This window comes from Condylura cristata, unplaced genomic scaffold (genome assembly GCF_000260355.1).
Source record: "Condylura cristata isolate star-nosed mole 26May11 unplaced genomic scaffold, ConCri1.0 scaffold00017, whole genome shotgun sequence".
NCBI lineage: Eukaryota > Metazoa > Chordata > Mammalia > Eulipotyphla > Talpidae > Condylura > Condylura cristata.
Window position 1 is genome coordinate 15,277,861 of NW_004567118.1, and position 15,002 is coordinate 15,292,862.

The following is a 15,002-nucleotide window of genomic DNA, read 5'->3' on the forward strand; positions in this document are numbered from 1 at the left end:
CGGGGCAGGCGGGGATCAAACTCATGCGGAAGCGGCTTTAGATTCTCAGTGCTGTGCTTTAACCCGCTGTGCCACCAGGGAGGGCCTGTCCATTTATTTTTAAGAATGGTGCATTAAAAGGTTTATAAGAGTTATGTGTTGAATTATATCACTTCTTGTCTTGTAGATCTACCTTTTTGAGTGATTAGTTTGGAACCCAGCCATTTCTGTAGAGAGCATGGAAGCCTACCTTCTCCCACCTATGTCAGTAACAGTTCTGGATCATTTACTTTCTTCAGAGAAGAATCCTCATTTATACTGATTAAGTGATATATATATACATCTCAAGAAAAGGCTGCTAGATGTAAAATTTTTACTTAATCCCCACCGTTTTTCATACCTCATTATCCCTCCTGTAACTTTCAGCTAAATCTGGCATTTCCATGCATGGAGCCTTTCTGTCTCACTTTCTCCAAAGAATGTATCTGACTTTTTGATCTAGATCTACACATAAAAAATTGGTGTGAAAGTGGTGGTTGTATATGTAGATGGTAGATTGGTGCCTGACTGTATCAAGTTGCATGGTATAGGTCTAACTGCTTACACAGAATTTCAACCAATCTGACTTTTTTAAGGCATATTTAATTTCACCTTTTATCTCCCTGTCTTTCCTGGTGGTTGGTAGCATCAATTCCTATGCTTCTGTGGGTCTCTGGACACCTCTTGTTCACCTCTTTTAACTACTAAAGCTTAGATTCAACTTTTTTGGTATGCTTAGGTCAGTTACCACTCCTCATTGATATTACATTTTCCTGCCCACATTTTTATTTTTAAAATGCGTAATTTTACCTGTACAGTAGACACTTTAGTGTATATTATCCACAGATTAATCTAGTTTTTTAATCTGTATCTTTTGAATCAATAAAAATACTGTTTCAGTACATATGGCTCTGTGGCAGTATCTTAGTGTCTAATACTCTGTTTTGAGCATCACAACATAGGGTGAACTATCTGGATTTTATCAGTCTGTCCTGTGTCTCCTATTTGTTTGGAGTTTGTTATCTGAATTGTATCTGACTTTCCTTATTTCTCCAGAACTGAATGACTATGACTTGATTAATGTTTATGAATACCTCTTTAGGTTTGTCATTTACTGTTATTGCCTTATTTATTTTATTTTAGTAACATACAGTTCTATATAAGCTCTATATTTTGTGCTTTGAAAACAAATTATCTTTGCCTGGCATGCCCTTGTCCCTTTGCTTTTACATTTTTATGTAATCATTTTCCTTCTGTCCAGAAGTCTCTTTTTGCCAACATGGGCTAAAGTTACCATTTCTATGTCTCATCATTGTACTGATTACGTAAAAATATAGGGTATTTATTTTTTCTCTTCTTGTAGAGAATTTTTCGATTGTTTACTATTTACAAATAATGATAAAACCTAAGCTAAACTTGGGGGCTGTCCACGCTGATAGACATGTGCTAAGTGAGTGCCAATGTACTTATCCAGGAGGAACTAGTTAGTGCATTCCTGCTGAAACCAGTTTAGTGACTAATGTTACTTAGCTTACCGGCTAACTTAAAATGTTTTCCACCTCTTCCTTCTCCCCATTTAGAATTTGTGTGTTTGAAGATAGTGAGTCAAGAGTTCTCATTATTTTCCAGAGTGGATTTGAAAAATATTAGAATTATGACTTAAATATATAGATATTTTAAACTTTATCTGTAAAGATGTAATATCATTTTTATTAGAAACAAGGTTTAAAAAGTAACATTTTGAGAGATTTCTGGTTTCTTAACCATCTTCTGTTTCTGAACTTTAGTTACAGATGTAGAGCTGAAACGATTGAAAGATGCCTTCAAGAGAACCTGTGGACTGTCATGTTACATGGGCCAGCACTGCTTCATCAGGGAAGTGCTCGGAGATGGAGTACCTCCAAAAGTCGCTGAGGTGATCTTCATGTTCTAGGTTTTCTTTTTAGATAGTCACCCATCAGCCTGAATTCTTGTGGAGCCAACTGGACTTAAAGAATTTAATCTTCCCCATAGTTATTTTTCTTGCTGAGTAGGTCTTGTTTATTATTTTGTTAATTGAAATTTTGTTTCTTGACTAAACTTTTTATTTTCAAACATTGTTGTTCGATTCTGTACACTATTTGATTTCTCCTCTCAAATGTAGTTCCCAGAAGTCACCCACCACCATATCACCAATGAGCCATCACCATAGTCCCTTATGTTCTTCCCTCCCCTGTTTGACCCTTATTCCTCCCCTTCCCCTGCTGTATGCCTCAGACCTATAATTTGCCTGTAAATTCTGTCTTCTTTTCTTGGACCCTTTGTTTGCTTTCCTCATGTTCTTCCTGTAAGTGAAACCATCCATTATTTTTTCCATCCATGTTGCTGTGAATGGCGTGAGTTTTATTTTTTTTTTTTTGATCACGGAATAGCATTCCATTCTGTATATGTATCATATCTTCTTGATCCAGTCATCTGTATTGGGCATTTAGGTTTTTTCCATACCTTAGCTATTATGAATAGTGCTGCAGTAAACATAGAGGTGCAGGTATCCTTTGTGTCCTTTGGGTAGATTCCAAGGAGTGGAATTGCTGGGTCATATGGCAGCTCCATTTTTAGTAATTTGAGGAACCTCTGCACAGCTTCCCATAGTGATCGACTAGTTTGCACTTCCACCAGCAGTGAAGAGGGCTCTTCTTTTTCCACATCCTCTCCAGCATTTGTTGTCAGTTTTTTTTTTAAATATGGTCCATTCTCTCCAAAGTGAGTGGTGTCTCATAGTGGGTTTGATTTGCATTTCTCTGGTTCTAAGTGAAGTCGAGCACTTTTTTCATACACCTGTTGGCCATTTGTATTTTCTCTTTAGAGAAGAGTCTTTTTAGTTTTTTTGTCCAATTTTTGACTGGTTTGTTTGTTTTTGTTGAGTTGTGTAAACTTTTTGTAGATCTTTGTTATCAATCCCTTATTTTATGGGGTGCAGATATTTCCTCCCAATCTGTGGGTATCTCTTTGTTTTGGTTATTATCCTTTTTTTCTGTACAAAAGCTTTTTAGTTTGATATAGTCCAAGCTGTTTATCTTTTCCTTCATTTTCTTTGCTTCTGAGGATGAGGCTTTAAAGATGTCTCTGAGAAGTATGTCATGGAGTGTTATGCCTATGCTCTATATTTTACGGTTTCAGATCTTACACTCAACACTTTTATCCATTTTGCATTGGCTTTGTGTTTGGAGTGAGATACTAGTCTAGTTTCATTCTTTCTCATATAGCAGCTCAGTTTACCCAGCAAACAGGTCTTATTTTAGGTGTCCATATCCCTGTGTTCTTATAATCAAATGGAAGTACTGCAGAGCTACAAGTCTGCTTCCTCTGTATTTCCTGAGCGTTAACAGCTGCTTATTAGAACAATCATGAGACCATTTGTTTGACTGCCTTCTTAGTCTCATAAATTTTATTACTCTGACATACTCTATATTGGGAGTATATCTTACAAGTTTTGTTGAAGGAGAACCTTTTTATTAGTGAGTCAAACCTAATTCTGTAAAATTAAATGTTGTAAGTGAAAAATGAGCATATTGAAATTTATAAAGGCTGATTTAAAATCCTCCCTAAAATTTTAGGTAGAGTTAGAATATGTTAAATTGATATAAATAATTCCCTTTTAAAACTACTAAATTTAATATTTTTGGGGTATATATGTTTGTGTGTATAAGATGTATATATATGTATGTGTGCATGTATGTACTGTCATGATCTGTTTCAGAATGAATTTATCCTCATATTTTTTTAAATCTTTGTCTTAAATGTGATTATAATATAAAAGCTTGGAATAAAATTGTGTTAGCGGCCAGTTATAAGAGGTACTTAAATGGAATCTTCAGTAATTAATACAGTATACTTCCAATTCAGAGATAAGTACTTTTTCAGCCTTTTACCCCCCTCCTTTCTTTTTTTAATTGATTAATTTTTTATTATTTTTGCTTGTATATTCTCAGCTCCTGTCTCAAAGTCAAAACTGTCAACCTCATTGTAATTCATGGAGCTGGAGAAAACTTAAGTCAGACTATCTGACTCATCTGTTTGAATCACATATAATCCTTTATACAGATCAAGGCCTACATTTGCACATATGTACACCTATAAGTAGATCTCCATTCAGGTTCATGTACTTTTTTAAATTGGGTTTTTAAATTTTTATTCTTTTTTAAGATTTATTTATTTATACCAGCAGAACTGGGGTGCAGGCCAGAGGTGCAGGGGAGGTGAGAGTATTAACCAGAGACAGAGTACAGAGTAGAACAGGCAGGTTGACTGAGATACACTGCTGAGGGGAGCAGTGAGCAAGGCAGGAGAGTCTGCTGCATCATGTTGGTCAGCTCTCTGGTTGGGGGCTTTAACTGCAGTGGCTGCTGATAGCTTCATAATGCTGAGACTTAATCCCTTGCACCAGCAGGGAGGCCCTTCTTCCATTTTTTCCTACAAGTTTTAGCTCTTACATTTATGTCTGTTCATTTTGTGTTAACTAAATGTATCACTAGTTTGAGGAATCCAAGTTAATTCTTTTGTAAATGGATCTCCAGTTGACCTAGCACCATTTCTTGAAAAATTGCCCTTTTTCCACTCAACTGTCTTGCAGTCTTGATGACCCTAAGCATGAGATTTTTTTGGGAGTTTCAGTTCTGTTCTTTTGATTTCTGTGTCTGCCCATGTATCAATTTCATATTGTTTTGATTACTCTAACTTTGTAGTAAGTTTTGAAATTAGAAAATGTCATTCGTTCTTTTTCATGTTGTTAGGATATTCTGGGTCCTTACAAAATCCACTGAAGTTTTATGATCAACTTTACAATTTCGGCAAAATAAAGTTAGGATTTTGATTGGGATTGCATTGAATGTATAGGTTAATTTGGAGAAAATTGCCATTTTTACAGTATTTAAGTTTTCTGATTCATGAAATCAGAATGTCTTTTCATTTACATAGGTTTTAAATGATGCTTCTTTCAATGGCGCTTTATAGCTTTCAGCTTACAGTCAAATGTCTACCAGTTGAACAAAGTGTAGCCACACATACTACAATAGAATATTATTTGTTAACAAAAGGCATTTTTTCCCTTCATATTTGCATGGATGAATCTTCAAGACACTAAGTCAAAGAAGTGAAACATACAAGATCACATATTTTGTGATTTTATATGAAGTGGTGAGAATAGTCAAATCTTTAAGTCAGAAAATAGCTTAGTGGCTCTTTATTAAAAATTTAGCTGATTTTTCTTCTTTTTAAAAAAATACTCCCTTGTATGACATCTGATCTGCCTCCTTTATTCTGCCACTGGAGATGCAATTCATGCATTCCTCCTGGGTTTTGGAGAAATTTGCCCTGCCTGGGATGTCATTCTACTTACCTTATGATCTCAACAGTCCTGATGGACTCAAAAAATAATGTCTGATAGTTTATCTGACTTGTTCTCATTTTTAAGTTAGGAGTGATACTCATTTTAGGCTCTCTATACCTAAGGTGGAAGTGGAATACCTCACAGCATCATTTTTTTTTTCTTTTAAAAATTTATTTATTTTCTTACATCATTGCTCAGTTTTGTACAATATTTGGTTTCTTCCCTCAGGAATATTTCCTGTAGTTCCCCCACCACCATTGTTTTTATGTATTTAAAATTTTTTTCCACTTCTCACAGCATCATTCTTCTGTGAATATTTCATTAATTGCATTTCACCCAAAACTGTTGCTTTGTCCTTTGTACTGTTAAAAGTCACAACTAGCTAGAATAATTAAAGTAATTGTTTTACTAACATGATCTTAATTTTAAATTATAAAATATACAATGATAGTTTCAGTGTAGTTAACTAGTACATTATTAAACACAAATAGAAATTTTACAAATGTCTTTAATGATGATGATTTTTTGGCCCTCTTTTTTTATTAACCTTATTCTTACTTTAAGTGGAGAAGGATACATTCAGTGTGTAGCATTAATGTATATGTATTAAATAATAGGTTGTATAAATTTTACAGTATTTTAAGAAACTAAATACTTCTATCTTTAGTCAAACTCTGGTATTTTCTTTGGAAAGGAAGTTTTTATAGATTCTTACATAGTAATCTCAAAGGATGATTAAATTCTGTTAAGTTCAATTCTGGAATAGTTTCAGCATTCATATAAAGTGAATTTGGGACTTATTTCAGGCACCTCTCCAAGATAGGCAGGTCAGAGAAGATAGACTTAATCAGCTTTTACATTTGGAAAAGGGTGAGAATTTTTGTATATAACTCATGCCTGAACTGTACAAAGTTATTTCCTGAAGGAGAAATGGTATGTGTTAAATAAATTGGGACTATAGGCTTAGGCAGTTTGTTTTGAAACTTGAATTCAATTTTAGTGGATGGATAGGCTAAGAATTGAAATTTGTATTTTATAGCTTCCAATAAATCAAGCTAAGTAATGGGAATTATAAACAAGCTCACTTGTTGCAAAGCTAAGGAAGTGGTCATCCCACTGTGGCCCTTGTGAGTGCTTTCTTAAAATCCTTTGCAAAGTTTGGGCCTTGTGAAATCTGGGTGAAGAGGATCAACTAGATTGGCCAGGTTTTTAAAATTTATATTTTGAGGCACAATAGCTTTCTTTTACTGTAAATATTTCTATTAGAAAAGCATGAGAACCACTTAAATTGGGAAGAGAATGTATTCCCTACTTAATCAGTGTTTTTCTTTATAATAGAAATAAAACATGTCATTGACATGCAAGGTATTTTAGGAAAGGTATTTTGGGAATCTTAGTGTAAAAGGATGCTAACCTTAAAAAGACAGTGTATTTAATCCTTTATTTTTATAATTTATCTATTTATTGGTGTTAGTTCTTAATATGTTAATTGTTAATAATTAACAATATAGTAATGTTATTAATAAATTTTCTAAATTTATTTTTATTTTTTAAAATAAAATTTATAACATTTTTTATAACATATTTATTCTTTAAAATAAAATTTTTATAACATATTTCTTTATTGGTATTTATTTATTTATGCATGTGAGAACTGGGCACAGGCCAGAGATGGGGGACAGTGAGAGGATTCACCAGAGACAGAGTGAGGAGCAGAACAGGAAGATTGATGAAGTACACTGTTGAGGGGAGCAGTGGGTGGTTCAGGAGAGATCTGCTACACCACCTGGGTTACCTCCCTAGCCAGCAGAACAGGCAGACAGAGTGAAATACACTGCTGAGGGGAGTAGTGGGCAGGTCAGGAGCGGTCTGCTGTGCCATGTGGGTCATCTCCCTGGGCAGGATAGAACTTGAGCTGTAGTGGCTGTGGATCACTTCATAGTGCTGAGCCTTAATTCATTGTGCCATCAAGGAGGGCCCTACATTTTTGCTGATGTTTTAATATTGCATTTAGACACTCCTTGGGACTAGGGACATACCTATGCTAGATAGTCCAATAGGAGAAATAAAAATCTAGTAGGAGACTATAACATATAGTGGCCTGTATTTTATTGATAGTTGATCTGTATTGTTGACTACTTTATGTTGGATTTACTAGCATCATGGGTAACTACTTTTTACAATTCTGCTTATTGATTGTGAGCACTTGATGTTATTATCATTGACTGTTGTAAGATACTAAAATAACAATGTGTTTATATCAGCCACAGAAAAGCAACTAAGTTTTCATGTCACAATAAAGCCTGGTCTTAAAATTATGTATCTGACAGAAGAACACTAAGCACTCAGTTTGAAATTTTTCTCTGCACTAAATCTGTAAAATATGACTAGTCTTTATCTTAACTGCCTTTTTGTTTATAATGTAGTAATCACACTAGTTCTAAATGTTTTTGTTTCAGTAATTCTCTTTGTGAGAACTGACAAAAAATATTACAAAGAGTGTATTAGATGAAGATAGTACAGAATCAGAATATATCACTGTTCTTATAAAAGAAGTTTCATATAAACTTTTAAAAAATGCATGATTGTCTCGTTTCTTTACTGCTATGTTTTATCCCAGGGTAATTTTTCAACAGCTTCATAAACTGTTGAACAACTGTAGACAAGCTGACATGTTATGAAGCCTAATGGGGCTAGTGAACTTGTTCTATAAAATATTGCATCTAATATATTCTATAATTATGAAAGTTCTGAGTGGTATATCATATGTCAAAGAAGTTACTCACTTACACTTCTACTAGAAGATACTCATAAATAAGCTAACTTATGTGTAGTCACTTATTTTGAATCCTTGGCATATTGACAAAGACTACTGACCTCTGACTAGTGTATTAGATGATAAAATAATTGGTATCCTTTTCAAATCAGTCTTGACTTATGTTCAATAACACATTTCTTTATTGGCATTATAAGGAAAAAATAACTATGATTTAAATTATAATTGGCATGTTAAGTACTGCTAAAATTTAGCTGGTAAAATCTAGGTAGCACTTAATTCCTTTATGCTTTATGACATGTCAGCTTTGGAAGCTGTAAAGTTCATATAAAAGAATTCTAAATGGTAGGAAAATCCACGAACATTTGCTAAAGTTGGATGAATGTAGAAGGAAGGCATCTGAATTTTCTCATTCCCCTCCCTCCTCATGTCTAGGTATTTAAATATTACTACCTGATAAATTTCTGTTTGTAACAGAATAAGTAGATACATAGAAATAGGACAAAGATTAGTATTAACTAGCCTATGTCTGGGGGAGGAGGAAATGAAAACAGGGATGTTGTAAAGGGTAAAGGATTGATTGTGGGGGTGATAGTGAACTAGCACCCCTGAACTCAGTGTGTGTGTGTGTGTGTGTATAGTAGTTAACTGTTTTTTAAGACTCATCTTTAGTAGGCTCAATTTTTAGTTTACAATGTAGGGATAAGAGTTATAAAACAGAGCTAAACCTTTTCTCTCTATTTTTATCACTAGATGATAAATATGAGAATTATTATACCAATTTAAAAATTGATATAATCGAATGTGAAGTATTAGGTGCACCACATACTAATTTGATATTTTTGTATATATTGTGAATTGATCAACACAATAAATCTAGTTAGCATCTGTCACTACACATAGAACCAAGATCCAAAATATTTTTCTTGTGGTAAGAATTAAAAGATCTATTCTTTTAGCCACTTTCAGGTATAATATAGTATTAGTAACTAGTGTTATCATGTATTTTATAGCTGGAGTTTTTGATCACTTTCATACAACTTTCTCTCTCTCCAGCCTCTGGCAACAACCAGTACCTATTCTCTGAATCTATGAGCTTTTTTTTTTTAAGATTTATTTCTTTGTGCATACAGAACTGGGGTATAGGACAGAGCTGCAGGGGCAGTGAGAGGATTCACCAGAGACAGAGTGGGGAGCAGAACAGGCAGATCATCAAAGTACACTGCAGAGGGGAGCAGTGGGCGGGCCAGGAGAGGTCTGCCGCGCCATGTGGGTCACCTCTGGGACAGGCAGGGATCCAACTCATGTGGAAGTGGCTTTAGCTTCTTAGTGCTGTGCTTTAACCTGCTGCGCCACCAGGGAAGGCCCTCTCTGAGCTTTTTTCCCTTTAAGATTCCACATGTAAGTGAGAGCACTCTGTATTTGTCTTTCTCTGCCCAGCTTATTTTTCTAATGCCCTAAGGTCCATCTCTGTTGTCAGAGATGGCAAAATTTATTTTTTTTACATTAATGACTGAAAAATATTCCACTGTGTCTGTGTATGTATTTCTTTATTCAATCATATATTCCTTTTTATTTTGTCCTTGCATCAGTGGACACATGGGTTGTTTTCATATGTTGGCTATTTAAACAATGCTGCAGTTGTGAGGACAAATATCCAATCTTAGGATCATTGATTAAAATGTGAAGCAGAAAAAGGGGAAAGCTAGCTGGAAATCTCCATGGACTGAGTTCAGGGGTGCTAGTTCACCATCACCCCCACAATCAACCCTTTACCCTTTACAACATCCCTGTTTTCATTTCCTCCTTCCCCAGACATAGGCTAGTTAATACTAATCTTTGTCCTATTTCTATATATCTACTTATTCTAGATCTTTCCTATAAATAGAATCATATGGTCTTCTAAGACTTTGTTTACTCAGATGAAGCTAGAAAAAATATTAGATTCCAGTGTATAGCTCTTCATTCCTCTTTATTGGTGAATATTAGTCCCTTGTTGTGTTTTCAGTGTAGATATCTTGTGGTCTCTCTTAAGTTTTGCTTTGCATTTCTCTAAATATGGTATCTTGAAATAATGTTTTTAATGAATATTTGAAAACATTGTTTATTATAGCTTGCTGTCAGTTTGAGGCAGTTTTAATTAATTCACAAAGGTTAGAAGAACCTTGTTCATTACAGAATTTAAGAAATGTGAATGATATATATATAACATGAAGTCAAATCTTGCTCTATCCTAAAGAACTTTTGAAAATCTGAGAAAATAAGCCTTTAAAGACAAGATACTTAGTAATGAGATGAGGAAGATGGTGGAGTAAAAGCAAATGATAATCACATGTAAGGGAAGTTATATTACATTTATCTTTGATTAAAGTTCTACAAAATGTTGGCAGCAAGGAAAACCAATTAAATTACTTCTCTTTTTCACTGTTTCTTCCATACCCTATTTGATGCTGTCATATAGAGGCACAAAAATGATGTAATATGTAATTTTTTTAAAAAGATTTATTTATTCATACAGAACTGGGATACAGGCCAGAGATGCGGAGGGTGAGAGGGTTCACCAGAGACAGAACGGGGAGCAGAACAGGCAGATCAATGAAGTAACACTGCTGAGGGGAGCAGCGGGCGGGTCAGGAGAGGTCTGCCAGCCATGTGGAACTCCGGAGCAGGCGGGAATTGAACTCATGCAGAAGTGGCTTAAGCTTCTTAGTGCTGTGCTTTAACCCGCTACACCACCAGGGAGGGCCCCTGTAATATGTAATTTTTATTACTTATTGGTATTAGGAATAGGTTGTGTTCCCACTTTTTAATTGGAAAAGTGTCATATTCTTATTTTTAATTAATTCATATTCTGAATGTGTGGATTAAAAATTCTTTGAGGAATTTTTAAATTTGATCATTGTGCTCTTAGGAGAAAAATTAGCTATTAACACTAGTGGTAGGGAGAAAATATTTAAGATAAATACTAAAACAATACTTAATACAAAATTCTCTCTAAATTGTGGTATATTTATTTAGAATTCTAAATACATGCTCACCCTAAATTTTTGATAGAAATTTTCATTAAGAAAAAAATAGAATCATATTCAGTTATAAAAATACTTAGAGATCTATTTTCTGCTTTGCCCTGTTTCCCCAAGGGTAACATTTTGTGATTAACATCACAGTGAGTATATTAACAATAAATACTATCTATGATCTGATTCCGCTTTACCCAGTGTATGTGTGTGTTTGTGAGTGTTAAATTCTATACGGTTCTATAATTGTGTGGTGGGTTAGTGTATCTACTAATACAGGCACCAATATATCAACAGTTAAAGACAAGAAACATAACAGTTTGTGTTCTTTGGATTTTCTGCTCTTGGTAGAAGTCACAGTATGAACTCATTTGCAAAATCTTTGGCTTCAGTCTTTTTCCCATAAAGTTCCTATGTTTTCTTGGTTTAGTTTTGGAGGGTTGGGGGGTACTTCTGTTGGTACACTGTTTTTGTTCTTTAAAATTGGAGTTTGTCATCCAGGTATACTTAAGGACCCTGAAAGAGGACCACCAGCTCAGTTGTACTGGTAATTTAAAAGCTGTGTATTAAAAAGATTTTTGGACTAAAAATGGTTTGTCTCTCACACATATATATATAACTAATGTGTGTCTATAACTAATATACACACACATATATAGTTTATATGTTGGGAATGATTTTCTTGTTTGTTTAATAATTAGAACTATTTATAAGTTATTTAAGGGTTTCCTTTGGGTTAGATTTTATTGGATATGCTAATCAGCCTTTGAAATTTTTAGCTATTTATGAAGCCTCAAACCCATGTGAGTGAGGTAGGTTATGCCTCAAGTGAGTCATATTCTTTGCTGGATCCTCTTGAGCTTAGGGAGGGCCGATAAATGTTTGTGGTAAAATCTGTATAGCAAAATTTGCCACCTTAACCATTTTTAAGTGTACATTTCAGAGGCATTAATTACATTCACAATGTTATAGAACCATCATTACTACCCTTTTTGAAAAAATTTACATCATGGCCTCCCTTGTGTCACAGAGATTATCAAGCTTTCACCAGTCACTGCAATGAGTTTGATCCCTGCCAAGGAGTTCTGACCCACATTGTGCAGCAGACCTCTCCTGTCTCACCTGCTGCTCCACTCAGCAGAGTATTTCAGTAGATCCACCTGTTCCTTTTCCACTCTGCCTCAGGTGAATCCTCTTATCCCCACACCTCTGTCCTACACCCCAGTTCTTATATATGTAAATACATAAGTCTTTTAAAAATTTTTATATCACCTCAAACAGAACCTCTGTATCCATTAAAAAAGCAGGAAGAATACTCTCAATCCTCCTCCCCAGTTCATTTTCTGTTTTAAGATTTTGCCTGTTTTGAAGATTTCATGTAAATGGATGCAAACAGTATTTGTCCTTTATGTGGTTTATTTCACTTAACATATTTTTAAAATTCATCCATGTCAGAAATTCACTCCTTTTTACGGCTGAATAAATAACCCATTGACTTAGAAAAAATGTTCCTATTTTTTTTAGTCAAACATCCTTCTCTGTTCAACTCTTAGCAGTATTGAAGTTTTTGTGCTTTGCTAAATACAGAATGTTATAAATGGATGTGGAAAGTCAAATTGAAACTGCAAGATTTCGTGAATTTAGTGAAATTTGTTTTTGGTTTTCACATCATTTAAATTAGGGGACATTGAAACATTCTATAGATTCACCTGAAATAATCCAAGCCTCATTTTTTGACTTTAGACATAGGACTTTTCTCACAGTATGACAGTCCCCAAGTTTTTGCTGTTTCCACTGGGGCCCCCCATTGGAAATGTGCCACTTCTCAGAGAAGGAATTCAGCTATTTGATTTTGGAAACTGGAACTTTACCATTCATGCACGTGAACAAATCTTTTCCCACTGCTGTTCCTTAACTGTAGTTAATATGCATATGGGTTAATCCCATGCTGTTCTCAAAATGGAATTAGATTAGTGAACAGTAGGAGAATATTTAATTCTTTAATCATCACCATACAGCACAGAATTATATTACTTTAAGCAAAAAGGTCATAGCTCTGTTGGCAAAAATTTCCAAACTGGATCACTCTTTTGTGCTTATATTTACAGTTAAATGCATTACATTTAATTTTGTTGCCTTTAGCCATATCCCAAACCAAGGTGAATTTGATTCCATATTCTGTTATCTATTTTGTTACCCATTTCTCCAGTTTTGGTACTTATAAAATGGACGCATACCTTCCATGCCATGATCCAAATAAATACTAAAAGATGTTTAACAGTTACAATAAAACTATATATATATATATATATATATATAAAATAAAGTGTATTTCAAAAATGTTTCAACCACATTTGCATAATACTAGCTATAATTATTGAATCTACAGTTCATCGTATTATCTGAAAGTACTATGAGACCTTGTTATATATTTGCCTAGATACTATGATGACCATATTAATTAGTTTGATTATTGTACCATTTTTAATCTTGAGAGGCTAATTAATTTTTTGTTAATTTATGGACTAGCTTGGGTTAAGCATTTGAGAGGGTTGGTCTATCTGTATGAGATCTCTTGCAAAAAAATTTAAATTTACTTTAATAAAAGTTTGAATTGAACTTTAGTGGGAAAATGTGAGCAATAGTATATTCAATGATTATAAGGTTATTTTATTAATTAAAAAATTGTTATTTACTATGTTGTGGTGGAACAAAGAATTCATCAAATTTACGTTTTGCCAGTTCTATTTATTGTTGCTTTATGGCTGGAACTTAGCATAATGCTTCCAGTGTTGTTCATCCACATTGTAGTATGAATGAGAACTTCATTCCTTTCAACTGTTGGTTTGGGGCTTTTTGCTATTGCTGCCGTGAACAGTGGCCTATAAGTAGTATCTGTTAGGGTACCGCTTTTCAGGTCCTTTGGCTAGCTATACTTCAGACTGGAATTTCCAGGTCATATGATGATTTTATGTTTACTGTTTTGAAAAACCACTAACCTGTTTTCCACAGCAGCTGGACACTTTTTCATTCACACCAGCAATGAATATATGAGGATCCCATTTTCCCGCATCTTTACCAACAAGAATGTTCCAATTTTTTTTAATTATGGCTGTGCTAATAGGTATAAAGTTGTATCTCATTGTGATTTTGATTTAAATTTCCCTAATGTCTAAGGATGTTGAACATCTTTTTAATATGATTATTGGTCATTTGTTTATCTTCTTCGGAGAAATGTCTACTTAGATAATTTTCTATTTGCCCTCATTTACACTGGCTGCTTATATTGTAGGATACAAAATCCTTTTCCTCCTTTCATCTTTTAAAGTGTTTCTTCTAATGTCTTGTGGCTTGCATTATTTGTGATTAGAAGTCAGTGGTAATTTTTTTTTTTTGTTATGCAATGTGTCCTCATTGCTTTGAAGACTTTCTTTATCATTGAAATTATGTGCCCTAATTTGGTTTTTTATGATTCTTTGGGCATCTTGGATCTGTGAATTTATTTTCAAATTTGGAGAGAGGTGTCCTCTTTGGACACTGAAGGGGGTGTGTGTCTCCAAGGTCACCCCATATTCATGATTTGCTAGAAGGACTCACTGTACTCAGTATATAATCATACTCACTGCTGTGATTTATTATGAGCAAAAGCATATAGAGCAAAATTAGCAAATAGAAAGGCATATGGACACAGTCTGGCGAAAACAAGATGCAGGCTTCTCAGAGTCCTCTCCCAGTAGAGCCATAAGGCATACACTGCATTCCTCTAGGAGCAACACATGCAAAATGCTGGTTACTAGGGGAGCTCGTTCTCGAAACTTGGTCT

At 34.4% G+C, this 15,002-nt stretch overlaps 1 protein-coding gene across 1 annotated transcript in view; it reads left to right on the forward strand.

Moving 5' to 3' along the window:
* Positions 1–15,002, forward strand: part of USP32 (ubiquitin specific peptidase 32) — a 128,855-nt gene that overhangs the window by 33,289 nt on the left and 80,564 nt on the right. The window contains exon 2 of the mRNA XM_004684455.2: positions 1,806–1,933. Coding sequence (XP_004684512.1) covers positions 1,806–1,933 — 128 coding nt within the window. The remainder of the gene's footprint in view (positions 1–1,805; positions 1,934–15,002) is intronic.